We start from the raw sequence: 16,043 nt of genomic DNA, 5'->3' as shown, positions 1-16,043 counted from the left end.
GTTCCTCTTCTATCAGTACTTATCTCCATATTTGTTCATGTTTTCTTCTCATTTTTGGCCCCAGTGGTAATGTTTTACCCCATCTGTGATTCATCAACCAATGATGTCTAATTTAAGGTAGCGGTAAGACAAAGAATGGACATGGTGATCCATAAGTTGAATGCTAATAATTCTGTCTGTAGTAAGGTATTGATTGTAAATAGTGTCTTGAAACAATGAGTTGGGTGCGTTGGGTGTCTTGTGACATCCCACCTAATGGCCCTTGTTAGTAAGAAATAATTCTCAATAACTTTCCTTATGTTTATTCCCTTTCAGCCAAGCACACTGCCCCAGGGAACAGTGAATATGAACCTGTGTACGGACGTCATAGACGCTGAACCCAAGACGGGCCAAAAAAACTCCTTATGCATCATCACCCCAGAACAGGAATACTTCATCAGAGGAGAGAATAAAGAGATCATCAACGGGTAAGTGTCTTGACATCTCCCATGATAGTTAAGGCTAACGGTTTGTTTTTAAACCTTGTCAACCTCTCTTCAGCTGGACTGAACAGTTGGTTGTTTATCCCCGCACCAATAAACAGAACCAGAAAAAGAAACGCAAGGTGGAGCCTACAACCTCCCAGGTATACGTCCTCCACCTCTATGAAGTGGTTATCTGACAGTACTGCTTTTATTTTAACCCTTTAAATCGGTCTCCACGCAGGAGCCAGGCCCAGCTAAAGTAGCCGTGACTGGTTCGGGCATTCCTGAGGCAGAGAAGGTTCCAGACTCCAGTTCCATCATCTGGCAGGAAGAGCTGAACCAAAGAGAAGCGGAAGGAGCTACAGTCTGGGCCCCTGTTGAGCTGCCCCCGGGATCGCCGCCACTCCCCACAGGCAAGGAAAAATAACACAGTTTAAAAATTGCATGCGTTAGCAAAGTTTTTTTTTATTGTTATGCCAGCAGCTGTTTTTCCCCAACATCACCTTAGTTTTCCTTGTAACTTGAGGATCGGCAAAGACAGAAAAATAATTGCCATCTTATGCCAATTCTTTCTAGGTGAATCTATAACTGTCGGACAAGGGTCTGATGCAGGCTCGGTGAATGGCGACGAGGTCGACCAGGGTGGAGTGGTGCTGCATGGGTCGGTGCCACAGCCGCCGCCCAGTGACCTCCTTTCCCCAACGGGCTCCTGCTCCAGCCTGGGGGGCGTACCCCGCTGCCTCTCTCCAGCTCCCAGTGACCCCTTCCCCTCTGGCAGCTCGCTGCTCTCAAATGGTTCTCACATCAGTGGTTCCGTAAGCTCTCTGGACTCGGATGCCAGCGGCAGTACAGTCACCAGCACTGAAAGCCACCCGGCCAATCAGAGGGGGAGCCATTCATTCAGCCACCACGATACGCCTCGATCCCGAAGACTGGAGGCAGAGGAACGAAAAGCAGAGAAGAGGAGCCGTTTTAGGAGCCCAGACAGGCACGAGAGGGAACCTGTCCTCAGCCCCGATAGGAGGTCAGTGTCCTCCTCTTCCACAGACACAGGTCTTCTTCACTCAAAAGGATGTCTCAACACTCCCTTCTTGTTTTACATTGTAGTACTGGTCCACTACACAGTCATTGGCCCCACAACTACGTAGTACATAGCTTATGCTAAACAAGCCCAAACACTATGGCAGCCATTCAGTGTCCACTTCCGGTTGTGACCGAACTTTTCCAGCAGTTGTGGTTTGCTTGGACAGGGAAATAAATCACTATCTGGTAAACGAAGACATACATTGCTGTATTGTGAGCATCGTTTTTACGTGTGCTTCTCAGAAAGTCTGTTGTTACATTCGTCTTTTATCAATCGTTAAAGCACTCACCGGAAACATGGAATATAAATTTACCCTGCGTACTTTCCATTCAGTAATCCGCCTGCTGGCCCCCATGCTGTGGGGAGGCAAAAGTCTCACACCCACATACACACACTAAAGACAAACCAAGAGGGGGGTCATCGTTTTCCTCCCAGAGCGAGTTTCCGGCTCCATTTCATCCCTCCCGTCTGTGCCTTCTGCTCATTAGCCTCATTTTCCCACTTTTCATTTCCTGCCATCTTTCTTATAGAAGGGTTATTATCCAAAACCACAAAGCAGGATGCGTTAATGATTTTTTTTTTTTAAATCAGCATTTATTTATTTTCAATGGCTACAGTGAAACCACACACTTTATTTTATTGTTTGTTTTCACTCAAGGGCTAGGGGAGATGATCATGTCGTCATAACGATAAAGGCTCTTGTGTATTGTAGTGGGTGTTGAGCTGTGTGCCATCCTTCTGCTTCATTGTGATAACAGAGCAAATAAATGATCGTCCACCCATTTTTGATACCCAGCTGATTACGCAAGAGGTTGGCCATAGCCCGGACTGGTTGCCATTCAAAGGCACATAGCATTATTGATTAACCTTTTTCCAATATGTGTCATACTGTCATACTATGTGCCATGTCATACTACAGAAATTACAAAGTCTCAGCTATTGGCGACACTAAGTTGTCACTGTCATGATTAGTAGAACTGATTGTCCACCTCGCAGTTTTTGGTAATTCTGAAATATTTCTCCACAGTCGCTCGGGTGTTATTGAGAAGTTGGAAGCCCTGGAGCTTGAGAATCAGGAGAAAATGGAGGTGGAAGAGACGAGCAGGAGTGGAGGCAGACAAGGCCGCAGTGAGCACAGACGTTTCCACAGAGAGGTATACAACTATTTTGTTTGTGTGTGTTTTTTTTTGGAGTGCATTTGAGCTAACACTGCTGGCATTGTAAAGCAATTTGCGATACATACAGAATCACTTTTAAACAAGCAGCACATGGCAGGGCATATGTGAGCTCAGTGATAGGACATGTTCTTTCCCTATCGTGTCCCCTCTTATGCTCCTGTAGTTTTTTTTCCTTCTGTCTCTGTTCCCTCCAGATTTTCCTCATTCTCTCCTGTGGGTCAAGGGTCACCCATGTGTGTCGTACTCCTTTCCGGTTACCATTCTGTGGTGGGATTCCCCTGATGATTGTGCTTCCTTTTTCCCACCATAGCCTTTATGCTATGATACACGCTCTTTTTTGATACTGTTAAATAGGTTGGTCTTGTTTTGCCAGCTGTCTTTCATTCATGCAACTTTTGTGCAGACAAAACTGCATATACACACCAGTGGTATTAATAGTAACAAAATACCACTACCCACTGTTGTTCACCAAGGATCTAGTCACGCTGGTGGTTTGCTACTCTGGTATAGACTGAAAAATAATAAAAAAAATTGTCAATGGACCAAAAGCTGCACAGTAAAAAAAAAAAAAAATCATAAAGCAGGAGTGTCACTTATATACAATACATTTATATTGTACATTATACATATATATAATACATTTGTTGAGCAGTGAAAACAGGGTCTTTATTATGTTACCTTCATTTGAACTGATTTGACCCGAAGAAAATTAAGTCTTTTTGATAGGGCTGGGTGATAAAGACCTGCTGAGATTTCACACAAACTCCTGAAACATACTTCCACAGAGCGCTGCTGCTGGGGATGATATAAACACTACATGGACTAAAGACACAGACCAGTGTTGAAATTACAGCCAAGAGCATGAAGTGAAGCTCTGTAGTGCTCCGCATGCATGACCCTGATGAAAGATGACCCATCTTTTTCAGATATTTTTCAAAATATAAGTCGGTCACTGTTTATTGAAGTGGTCATTTATTGAAAGGTTGTTCATTTTCTTAAATAAATGAATGGGGCTTTACAATGGGGCTTGTATAACTTTGAATGCAACTCTATACTGTATACATATATGTAACACTAATATGATCACTTGTGTATGGTTCTAAGGAGCAGAGGCCCGACATGGGTCAAGGTCTGGATTTCCCCTCCTCCTTACCGCCTCTTAGGAGAGCTAAGTCCCTTGACCGAAGGACCACGGATTCAGTCATGACAGTGAGTGATTTTTGTCTTCCTGTTGCTTTTCCAAATAAGGGAGAGTTATCATCTTATACTGTATTCACAAGATGTGCCATTGATGTTTGTATGTGTACGACGCATATAAAACAAATGGATGGATTATCATCAGTTTAAATTTGGTAAATCCAATATGCCTAACCTCCCCGTTTACTTCAATAAACGCCAAGGCTTCAATCTTTCTATTGATTTATGTGGTTCATAGGGTGGACCCTTGACACATGATTTTTTAATCAATGTCCTCCACCTGAAAAAATGAAATCCTAATTGTTATTACAATTGTAATTAGGGGTGGACAAAATATCAATATCGAGATCCTAATAGATTAACAACCAGAAGTCTATCAGACTGTGGCAATGCTACCCTGATTGACAATACACATAATATGGAGGTCGCAGTGCCTCGGGCGCATAGAAAGTATTTTACTCACCCTGTGTAAACCTTGCAAACCTTCCCACTTCAGTGTCTCCAGCATCATTTGCTTATGAAGTGCAGCTATTTACAGCTGTCGTGGTGTTAACGATCAAATTCTGCATTTGATCAAAATGCAATCGCTGAAGAGGACTTCTGTCAACATGTGATGGGAGCGATTTTTCACACCGACTTCCTGTTTTCTGCACTCTAAGCATCATGGGAACTTTTGTTCTTTTAGAGTAAACATAAAATAATCTACAGCAAGGCATCATTCTTAGTAGTCAAGGTTATAAAACATTCCAAAAAGTACTTGCATTGTTTTGTGGCAGTTGAATAAAAAAGTGAATTTGTACTTGTTGAGATTCAACTGATATTCAGTTGTAAGAAAAAAGATGTCAACCTTGTCGAATTTCAAGGTTTTCTGAATAAACCTGTCATAAAATGTGCTCTGATCTTCCATCCAAGCCAAGGGTGTTGACTTATACAATCACATAATGACATAATGTCTTTGGTCTTTCATGTCGTTAAGAGCACAACCAAAAAAAGAAACCTCATAGTGCTTTGTGAAATAAGTACGTGAACCCTTAGAATAAATTACAACAACAGCTCCAACCAGTCGCTTCCCGTGTCTGTGGATCAGACCTGCACATCAATCTTCTTGGCTGTCATGTGTATGGCCCTCTTCATGTCAATCCAATCTTTGCTCTGACTTGGCCACTTTTTGGGAAGCCGTTTTCTTATGGATTTGCTCCGGTGTTTTGGATTGTTGTCCTGTGGCATCACCCAAATTGGCTGATATTCTTTGAAATCCAGCTTCCCCTAAGTGATTTACAAGCTGGCCAGGCCCTGATGCCACAAAGAAAGATGCATCCTCCAGCAAACGTGACGGTTTGGATGATGTTTTCACTATCCCAAATATAGTGCTGTGTTTTTTCCCTAATCGTTCCCTAATGAGTTTCATCAGTCTACAAGACATTTTGCCAAAATTGCTGTAGAGTGTCAATGTGCTCTTTTGCTAACTTAGGTGTGTAACTGTTAATATAATAATGGATAAATGGACTTATTGGACGATCAACACAGGCTGGATGAAAAGAGGGCTCACTCTGTCATTGGTTCTGTAAGTCCAATGAGTGGACAGAGTGGGCTCTCGTCTCATTTATCTTCTTTGTGGCGGCTGAGCTACTAGCTACGGTAACTACTACCTTAGTTGATCCAGTATACGCTAACACCAATGACAACGCAAAAGCGTTTTTAAGGTGAATGCCAAAGGCAGAGTGTGGGAATATATGGGTTTTAAACAGAATGAACACGGTGAGCGCATTAACGGCATTACTTTTGTGCAGATATCGTTACCGTCAGAGTAAATGTATATCAACGTACCTAGTCAACATTACCTCCAAGTGAAATGCTCCAAATGAATTCTTGATAGGCCGATGTGCTTCAGTGTGTCTGTGGTCACTAGACAAAGCCTCTCCTGTTGTGCTAAGCTGTAGGATCCAGGGTTAGAATGAGTGCCAAAGGTTTAGCTGTTTAGAGAAGTACCCAGGCTTCTTGTTGGGACCACGGCGGCAGATTAGTTAGGTAACGGTGGTAAAAAAAAAAAATGCTTAGTGGACATCTCCAAACTACATTCAAACAGCACAGTGATGGCTCATAATCAATTATTTGCCCAAATTCTAAGCTTTTTTTTTTTAATATTACTTGATATTTATTACCTTTCTCCTCAAGACGAATGTTTCTCTGATGTGATGGTATGAAGGTGTTGCCCAGACACCACCACCACCACTACCTCTCCCACTCTTCTTCAGGTTACAGTACATATTCTGTTTGGATTTTTGCTTGCTGCATATTTTCAGTGCACTCATTGTGTTTGTACGTGCTTGTGTACGTTGTTTGTGCGTGCGTGCGTGTGTGTGTGTGCAGGGGAAGTGCTCTTTATCTTGTTGCGCAGTAAACAGTGTAGCCTATAGCCGCCACAAATGTCCTGTTGCAGGCAATAGAAATAATCCATTCCAGCTTCACCAATGACACAAGCAATGTGTGAAATCACATTTTAACATGCTAAATGATCACACAAGTGTAAAAAGGACATTTTGTTCTCTTCTTTTATTATAGTCAACTTATTGTTGACATTGTACTGAGTGGCCTGGACGGCGATGCCTCACAAGCGACTGACTTATGTGGCTATTTTACATAAGAGCTCAAGGCAGCGCAATGTGAAGTGGTTGGTGTTCGATACCTGGGCGTCTGTTCATGTCAAAGTGGACAGTTTGCTTTAAGGACTAAATGCCGTATTTTCCATTGTTATTGTTCCATTCTCTCATTATTATGATCACCCATTTGTTGCCATTTCAAGTTCTTTTGCACATAGGCGTTTAATCTTCTGGATGCTACAGTCTCGTTCCAAGTGTGTTTGGCTGGGCAACTCGCAGAGATGCCACAAAAAGCCAAAGAAAAAGCAAATCCTGTAGCATTATGTTAATGCCTGCTGATATAAGTGGATCAATATGATTTTTTTTCTGTATTTTTTTTAACTACATGCGGTATATGACGTGCGTTATGTCGGCTTGTACGTGCTTACTTGTGTGTCTTTTGAGCGTGTTCACCACATCTGCTCCCTGTAGCCACCAGTCACACGTGTATTGTCTCCCACTGTGTGGAACCACGGCAGTATAACTATGTCAAGCAATGGCTTTGCATCGTCAGCTGGATTCTCACAGTGCCACAACTAATGAGGTAGAAGTTGTATCTGACAAGTGGGGCTGCACTGAGTCCACGTCGTTATCTATTGGCTATCTATCCGAGCCACTGGTTGGGTTCAACTTCTCCTCCGGCTGTTGTGTGATTTTACCAAGCATGATGTTTCACTTTGGCGTTTTTAAACAAATGTGTGGAAAGTAACAGTACACTTTTAAACATTTAAAATAGGGTATTGGTTAGCTTACTTTAAATGTATATAAATATACAGTACAAATTGTAACTATTTCCTTGTATATTATATTTCAATATTTATATTTGAAAATGAAAGTAGCGATAGTTTTGTAATTTACTTTTGTCTTTTCTATTGTAGCCTGATTTACTGAACTTCAAGAAAGGCTGGATGGTGAAGCTGGATGAGGAAGGACAGGTATGAATAGTTTTTTTCCTGCAAGTTAACATAAAGCCTCTTCCAACAAGACTCTTGAAAATTTTTGTACCAAAAAAATTAAAAATAACATGGCTACATTTGAATGTTGTTTCCTGGGGTGTCATCACACTTGTCATTTTTGGTCCGGTTCAAACAAACTGTTTGCTTTGGATCCTGGTCAAGTGTGAATGCAGTCCAGGACTGGACCAGTACAGTAATGAAACATACCTGATTCTTTTCAACAAAGGCCTAATTTGTCGGCCACATACACACCAACTAGCGTTTAAGAATTCAGCTCTGGTTCAGCCTCAGCGACCATTATTGTGAACACCATTAAAAGCACAAAGCAATCTTTCAGAGTGAACTTTTAGTGATGCTGTGACCATTCATCATTCAGTTAATCATCAGAATGTCCTTATAACTCCTTATTTTACCTCAACATCACTATTTTTCCTTGTATGTACTCTAGTGGAAGAAATACTGGTTTGTTTTGACGGATCATAGCCTGCGGTACTACAAGGATTCCATAGCAGAAGAGGTAACCCTTAGTGATGTTATGTAATGTGCCAGCCAGAATACGTTGTTTGAATATTTATACTCATATTTGGTCTTGGTGCTCCTTTAAGGCCTCTGACCTGGATGGTGAGATCGATCTGTCAACCTGTTACAATGTAACGGAATACCAAGCTCAACGGAATTACGGCTTCCAAATCCAAGTAAATATACGCCCTCGTTCATTTATCATGTTGACAAACTTCGTCATGTCTATGCAGTGTTGTTAACAAGTTGGTTAACCTTTTCACCTTAATATTGGTCTTTACAATGTGACAAAATAGAAATAAAAATGCATTACATTTACCGGTACTGGTAGTACAAGAGAACTAATTTGGCAAAGACAGTTTCCGTTCATTTTTAGTTCAAATGAGAGTTGTATTATTGTCTTATTTCAGATTTGTATGATTGTTTTTCTTTGTTTTACGAAACTATGCCTATGTATTTGATATATAAATATACTTTGTTTGTCAATGTTTAGACTCAGGAAGGAGTTCACACTCTTTCAGCCATGACAGCGGGTATACGGAGGAATTGGATCCAGGCAGTCATGAAAAATGTCAGACCATCTACTGCTCCTGATGTAGCAAGGTAAGTCCATTTTTACTGGTAGACCCAAATAAGTGTCACCGACCCCGAGCCGGAGGATCTGATTGGCTGTCCGTCAAGACAGGGACAGTCCTCAGTCCAAATGAAAGTTGTTACTGATGCGGAGTGCAGTCCAATAACCATCAGACCCCATCTGCGATAGACTGGTTTTAAGAACAAAAAAATGGCCTTATCTCCGTTTGGAATTTGCAGGAGAGCATCAAACATGGGATATTGGAAGGTGGAAGAATATTTTATTCTCTGATGAGAAAAAATGTAACCTTTCCAGTCCTGATGACTTCTAATGTTACATTACATTACATAGACTGTATTTCTATTTTATGGGAGTTTGGTTTTTGCAATTTGAAGCTCAGAAACCTCAAAATCTAATGTGATTTCACCTTGGAGGCATCTGAAGAACAAAACATCTTTTTCTTCTTCCTATGATTCAGCTCAACTGAAGACCAGGGTTCTTTCACTCCACTGGAGGGTCTGATCAGACCGGATGTGACCCACGACTCACCATCCTCTGAAACGTCGTCTGTGGAGAGAGAAGCCACTCAGGGTGTCGTGAAGAGCCGAGCACGTGAACGTCGACGCGAAGGTCGATCGAAGACCTTCGACTGGGCAGAGTTCAGACCCATTGCCCAAGCCCTGGCCCAGCAACGGGCGCAAGAGGCAGAGAGCCTCCAGACAGACTTAGGAGAGCTTGAGCGCAGTCGGAGGCGGGAGGAGAGGCGGAAGCGGTACGAATCTGTGACAAACTCGTCGATGGAGCACTCGCCGCTCAAAGATTGTGCCAGGCCGGATTTTGAGAGTGTCGATAGACTTGGACAGCCGCGGCCTGATTCATCGGGTTCTCAATTTGTGGAGCGACAGCAGAGAGTGGAGGAGGCGATTGAGCAGCATTGGCGACAGGTAGAGAAGACGCCCATACGAGAGGAGCGGAGGGTGCCCCTGTCTTCAACAAGTCCACCCATCGAGACTGCAGAGCTCAAACAGCTGTTGGAGAATTACAAGCAAGGGGTAGGTTTACCCATCATTACCATTAGGATCTTTGGTCTCTTATATAACGTATATTTTAGTTGTTGCCTTCCAGAGGTCTATTTCAAGATATAGTTTTATACCACTTTTATTTGCATTCCAGATAGCTAGTTAAGAATAAATGAAGGAAGTAAGGAATTGTACGGAAACATCGAACCTTGATGTTTTTAAATAAAGAATAACTGGTGCTGAACATTTGCGCTTTATATGGGCCTTCCATCCATGAATGTCCTTTGAGTGAAAGGCTTTGTCTGGCCATCATCACCTGATCACCGGCAGGTCTTCAGTAACTCATTCTTCTTCTCCAGATAGAGGACCTTAAAACACAATTGGAAGCCTGTCACCAGCAGCTGCTTGAGTCCAACAATCACAAGCAGGAGCTGGAAGTGCAGCTGAGAACGGCTCTGGAGAGAGAGCAGGACATACGGTCAGGCTACATATCTCCGGTGAGTTGTTTCCAGTTGTTTTTTTTGGTACCCTTTCATGTCTTAAACATTATTGTATTCTCTATTTTGTAACATCCTTTGCATGTTTTGTTTACAAATATTCAAAAGAAAGGGCTACAAATGCATGTGTCCATTGCATGTTCCAAAAAGCATCTAATTATTATTAATGTATTAATCTCCCCTCTGTCTCATTCTGTAGGTTTTGTACTACCATAAAACTGAACTCAATAAGACAAATGTGCATTTAAGACACCTATTAAGTCTGCTTTTGAAGTCTAGAACGGAAATAGAAAGTACATTTTGGAGAGACATCCTCTTGCTTTGTAACTTTGAAGTCCACTTGAAGAGCACGAGTAGTAGAGATTTTATCTCCCATACGATCATCAACAATGTCTTCGTGTTCCTAACATTGCCAGTTGCAATTTGTATGAATAACATCTTGGCTGTTTTTTTAACGAGGTGCATGAATATAAAAGTTTCCATGTTTATTAACGTCATGATGAGAAGGCAGGCTGTTCTTTTAAACAGATATTGTCATGCCGATATTTATCCAGCAATATTCCACTTCAACATTAGCCACGTTTACATGAGGAGGTTTTCTCTTTCCGAATGACCTTTTTTCGAAAACAATGGTATACATGGAAAGGAATATTCCAATCTCTTGTCTACATGCGCCGCTATAATCAACCAGAATAGTCAATGGGACATGCGCAGTAAAATTAAAAGTATTGCAAGTTTTTCGTTCACCCAGTCTTGAAATTAGTTTGGATCAAAAACAAACTTTTGGCAGCAGTCCAATGCCAATTGCTCGCCTTCAATTTTTAAAACTGAAGAACGTCTCCAGCTGTGTGTTACGTCATATATGAGCATGCGTTGAAAGAACGCACCCGGGATAAATTTAAACAGGAAAAGATCAAATTCAATATTGCTAATATTCTATAATAAAACTTGGGACATGTTTTAAAGTATAGTATAGTATCGAATAAAGTATAGAAGTGTTTAGATTCTGTTCCACAGGTGGCGGTTTGAGCGGTTACACGATACCTCAATCGGATTGGGGAAAGGAATATTCCACCCCCGTGGATCCGATTATATATTCATTCGGATTGGCACTTTTCTTTCGGAATGAGGTGTATACAAAGGTTCAATTCTTTCCGTTTGAGCAAATAAACCGAATGCAATTGAAATATTTGGGTCCATGTAAACGTGGCTAATGTATTAGTCCAGGAGTGTCTGTTGAGCTGAATCATAGGAAGAAGAAAAAGATGTCTAGTCACAATATTGTGTTTGCCTTTTTTTAAAAAATCAATCAACGTCATCAAAAAAGAACGGTACAGAGAGGGACAGCTTTTAAAAATGGCAGAGATTGAATGAGTTAAACAAGAAAATTGAAAGAAAAAAAACATTAAATATGGAAAACAGCAGCAATTTTTAAAGAATGGCTTTTCTCCAGACCAAGAGTCAGTAATCAGTCTGTTGCTGCTGCAGCGGAGTGTACTTGGGAAATGTTTGCATTGTGAGGCAGTTATTTATGTGATATGATTTGGTGTATCCACTAATTGAATAACTTTATTTTAGTTTTTACATGTTTTAATGTGTGTCATTGTATTTTTTAACTTATTTAGAACTATTTTGTCATTGAGCAGTATAATTGCCTGGGCTGGTTGCCATTGGGTATGTAATAAGAAACCAAATTCTTAAATACAAAATAAAAAGAAATAAATATAGATTTTATACTGCAGCCTTGAATATTGGTGGATCACATCATACGTACAGATCATACATACTTGAGCTTGGAATGTTATAGGAGTGTTATTACTCAACAGTAAGTGTGAGCAACACAGACCCATTTACTTGATGCCTCTGGCGTGTGTTTCAAACAGCAGTGGATGTTTCAGGGAGCCGCGGCGTGCAATCATATTGGCCGTATTAACTTCCCCGAGTCTGTGCCACCACGGGAAATTTGTGCATGACAGGATTTGCACCTAGCTGCATTGTCTCTTTTGGACTGAAATGAAGTCTCCTACGTGGGATGTGCATTCTGAATAGAAGGGCTATAATCCGACCTTGTGTTTTGTGTTAGATCATACTGATATCCGTATCAGTATTTGATTGGGTGCCTCAATTAGTTGTAGCTTGTACCCCATTTCCTGTCTGTATTGAACATTTTTGTCTTATCCACTTGTCTTTGTGTATGTATATATTTCACTGGGAAGGCTGTCTTCCCAAACAGGGAATTTTAACAATGGAGGAGTGCTTTGCAGCTTTAAAGGCCAGTTAATTAGGTGGAATCATTGATGGAATAGACTCATGACAGTATACTTCCTGTCCCTCACTCACAGAGTGTCTATGCTGTGGGAACTCATTACGTCTTTGTACCGAGCCAAACAATCAAATTCCAAATACATGTATACATCAAATTCCCAGAAGTGTTATTTAGGGATCGACCGATATGTTTTTTTTTCAGGCCGATGCCGATTACGATTTTTTCCATCACCCTTAGCCGATGGCCGATTTTGCTTGGGCCGATATTTGTGGCCGATACTGCTTTTGCTCCCTTCTTAAACACATTTAAACGGCATTATCAATTTTAAACGGAATAAATATTCAACCATGTGCAAAACATTTCTGTCGTAGTTTAAGTTTTATCTCTCATCGATGTGATGACGCTTGGTTCACTTCACACCTTATGTCCTGCACGTGTGCGTAGTGTGAGTACTGCGATTGACTCTCATGTTTGGTCCACTTCCTCTCCTCTGGCATGATTGGAAGAGGCGGGCCATGATTGAAGGCACATGAGACATTGAATGATTGTAATGCGATCACTCTTCGCCGTCTGTAGTCGATAATCAACATGCTTCACAGAACCGAAGGCACACTCGCTCACCCCTGAATTACATCTGTAAATGTGATGGACAACGAGACATTTACGTAATCAATGCCAACAGTAATGACTGCTGTCACCTTCCGAATGTGTTGAAATACGACTGAAAGTAATCTGCAAGGTCAGGAAGTGATGACAAGTAAATAGGCCATTAGGAGCCACGAGTGGGTGGGGCCTCCAGTACTGAAAGGTACAAATGGCCTGGATCAATAGCTGGTTGCCACTTAATATTGCCCTCCGTTTTGCCTCAGTTGCATTAAAATGGGATTAATTCTTTCAGATTAAAAATGAATTAATATGCCCATCCCTGGTATTCACTTAGAATAACATTGCTCCAATGCAAGACGAGAGTTTGTTCCAAAATACTGTAGAAATGTGTCATGATATGTATGTAAAACTCTGATTAAACCATCCAACTAAAGAGACACTAATATTGCATTACTTACCACAGAAAGTAACTTTCAGCTATTACATAAGCATGCTAACTAACACCTGCCATTAAATCTTTTTTCTTTTTTTTTTGCTTTAGTTAACACCATTACAACCAAGAGTTGTAAGTGTTTGAATGATTAAATTCTATCTGTATTATGACATGATATCTATTTTGGACTTTTAATAGTGCTGTATTGTTTTAGTGAGATCAAATTATTCATAATCTGTTAATGAATAGTTAGCCTTTGTGTGTCCCCTGCTGCTGTGTGTTAACCAACTGTCTGGTCCCCTTTTCCAAGCTGGAACACCATTTGGGTCTGGAGGCTGATGTGACGCCCCAGATGAAGAGGCCAGAACTGGTTAGTTCTCAAGCACAGACTTTAACAAAGAAGTACCAGGAGACCAAAGAGCTCCTGAAGCTGCAAGAGTTGAAAAAGCGCAATATGCAAGCACAGCTTGGCCTTTCTCTTTCTCACCAACCCATTAAGGAACCTTATTTTTCTGAACCTCCCGTTCTGGAAGGCACTATCCCACATGTCCAAACTGTTAACCTTTTGCTCCAGGACAGTGCAGAAGCAATTGAAGAACTAGATGACTTAACAACCGGCAAATATCTGACTGTGAAGGAGCTGACAAAGCTGTTGAAATCGCACGCTTGCAATCAGGAAACATCGGAGAAGCAACCTCTTCAGAGGATCCTGGAAGCCTGGAAATGCCAACAGGATTTGGAAAATGAAATGCTAAAGAACAGTTTAGCCAGAGCAGGTGACAGCATCCGGGAATATGAGTCCCGTCTCTTAAACATGGAGGATTTGGTAGGGAAGGTTCAGAAGCAAAGCCATAGGAGCCCGTATTGTCCTCTCTCAAAAATGGATAACCATTCAGAAACAAAAGTGGAGACTATCGGACTTCTTGCTCAGAGGGTAGAGCTTTTAACGAGTGAAAACGGTGCGTTGAAACAAAAGTGCCAGGAGATAGTGAACCAACTGACTGAGGCAGACAGAGAAATAGACCGACTGAAAGCCGAGCTTATCAGCCATCAGGGTGGTAAACAGCATCATCTTGTTATGGAAGAAATGAAAAGACTAAAGGCTGCCTTGGCTGAAAGCCAGGCTAATGCTATAGACGGGGAGTATTACAAGAGGGAACTCCATGAGAAGTCGCAAAGGCTCCATGAAGCTCTAGTTACGTTGGAGGAGCTTGGAACCAGCCTAAAAGACACAGAGAAGAAGCTGCAGTTGAAAGAAGCCACATTGAAAGGGCTGGGTTTCCAGGTAGATGATGAAGATGAGGTGCTACATCTTGAGCGAGAGCATCTCAATGACCTACTTGAAGCCTCGCAAGAAAAGCTCTTTGAAACGGAGGCCACACTCCATACTACACAACAACACTGTATCGAACTTGAATCCAGGAACTGTGAACTGATGATACTACAGCAGAAATCAGAGGAAGTCAGTAAAGAGAAGCTTAGAGAAGCAGAAAATGAAATAGCGATGCTACGAGAGAAGTTAGAAATAAGGACATCGGTAGGTGAAAAGTCAACGGCCGTTGGTGACCGTGTTGAGGAAGGAGGCAGACATGTTGGTAAGGGTCTTTTAAAGCAGGTAGTAAATGAGATTGAGATGAGGTGTGAGGCAACTAATCAGGTTTTAGACATGTTATCAAAGGTAGACGTTGATGTAGAGACATTGGTTAACAATTTAAAAAACTCTTTAAGTTCAAGCAGACTCTTTACCTCTCCAAAAGAAGGCGTGCTATGTGTCAGTGAAAAAGACACAGTTTTGCTTTTGGAGGCGGAATTCTTGAGCCAATTTCTAAGTACCACTGAAATAAAAACAGAAGCATGCAAATATGGCTCTGAGCCCAGTTTGGCACATGGAATCGCACACAAGAGTTTGATGCTGCTTAAAAGTCACATTCATGCAGAAGCCCAAGGAATGACACAAGCGGATTTGACATCCATGTACACTTGGCTTGATAATGAAACAAACACCCTTATTCTTAAAGAGCTGACAGAAACATTGGAGGCAAGATCATTACTTTTGTCAAACATTGCATCAAGGATTGAGTTGGCTGAGGATGACACTCTTCTGTCGTTAGCTCGGGAGAGCGTCACATATGGCCGAGAACAGAAACAGCCATCTGAGTATTTGCTTGATGCGCTCAAAGATGCTTTCATGTCATATGTGATTATTCGGTTGCAATTCCAGCATGAAAAAGAGCTCACGAATAAGCAAACCAAAGTCGAAATGGATAGTTTTGACTGTGCAAATTGCTCTAAATTGAGAGAAGCCACCAAAGATCTGCAGACCAAAATAGCAGATGTCCATTGTCAGCAGCTGTCTGAGGTTTCTACAAAAACTGGTCTGGATCCACAGACTTCCATACATACAGAAAGTGTGGCCATCGACTCAACTGATAAAACCTGCGAGCTTTATGACATAATAGCGAGGCATGAGAAGGAGCTTCATGAGGTCAAAGATAGCTACGAACAGGAAGCTGACAAACTACGACAGGAAATTCACATCCGCTCAGAAAAAAATATCAGAGAGATTAATTCGCTGACAAGCTGCATGGAGGATCTCAAGAAGATGCACCAC

General features: G+C 41.5%; 1 protein-coding gene across 4 annotated transcripts in view; it reads left to right on the top strand.

Moving 5' to 3' along the window:
• mprip (myosin phosphatase Rho interacting protein) overlaps window positions 1-16,043 on the top strand; it is a 35,489-nt gene that overhangs the window by 11,133 nt on the left and 8,313 nt on the right. For 2 of the 4 annotated variants that reach the window (XM_058062501.1, XM_058062499.1), the window contains exons 4-16: window positions 316-467; window positions 541-625; window positions 706-877; window positions 1,041-1,488; window positions 2,576-2,702; window positions 3,831-3,935; window positions 7,441-7,497; window positions 7,967-8,035; window positions 8,124-8,213; window positions 8,531-8,640; window positions 9,090-9,663; window positions 9,990-10,127; window positions 13,743-13,802. In XM_058062501.1, coding sequence (XP_057918484.1) covers window positions 316-467; window positions 541-625; window positions 706-877; window positions 1,041-1,488; window positions 2,576-2,702; window positions 3,831-3,935; window positions 7,441-7,497; window positions 7,967-8,035; window positions 8,124-8,213; window positions 8,531-8,640; window positions 9,090-9,663; window positions 9,990-10,127; window positions 13,743-13,802 — 2,187 coding nt within the window. The remainder of the gene's footprint in view (window positions 1-315; window positions 468-540; window positions 626-705; window positions 878-1,040; window positions 1,489-2,575; window positions 2,703-3,830; window positions 3,936-7,440; window positions 7,498-7,966; window positions 8,036-8,123; window positions 8,214-8,530; window positions 8,641-9,089; window positions 9,664-9,989; window positions 10,128-13,742; window positions 13,803-16,043) is intronic. The other 2 variants (XM_058062500.1, XM_058062502.1) reach the window with 2 other exon arrangements.

Source organism: Doryrhamphus excisus, chromosome 22 (genome assembly GCF_030265055.1).
Source record: "Doryrhamphus excisus isolate RoL2022-K1 chromosome 22, RoL_Dexc_1.0, whole genome shotgun sequence".
NCBI lineage: Eukaryota > Metazoa > Chordata > Actinopteri > Syngnathiformes > Syngnathidae > Doryrhamphus > Doryrhamphus excisus.
Note: the sequence above shows the minus strand (reverse complement) of the source record. Positions and strands in the feature narration are given on the sequence as shown.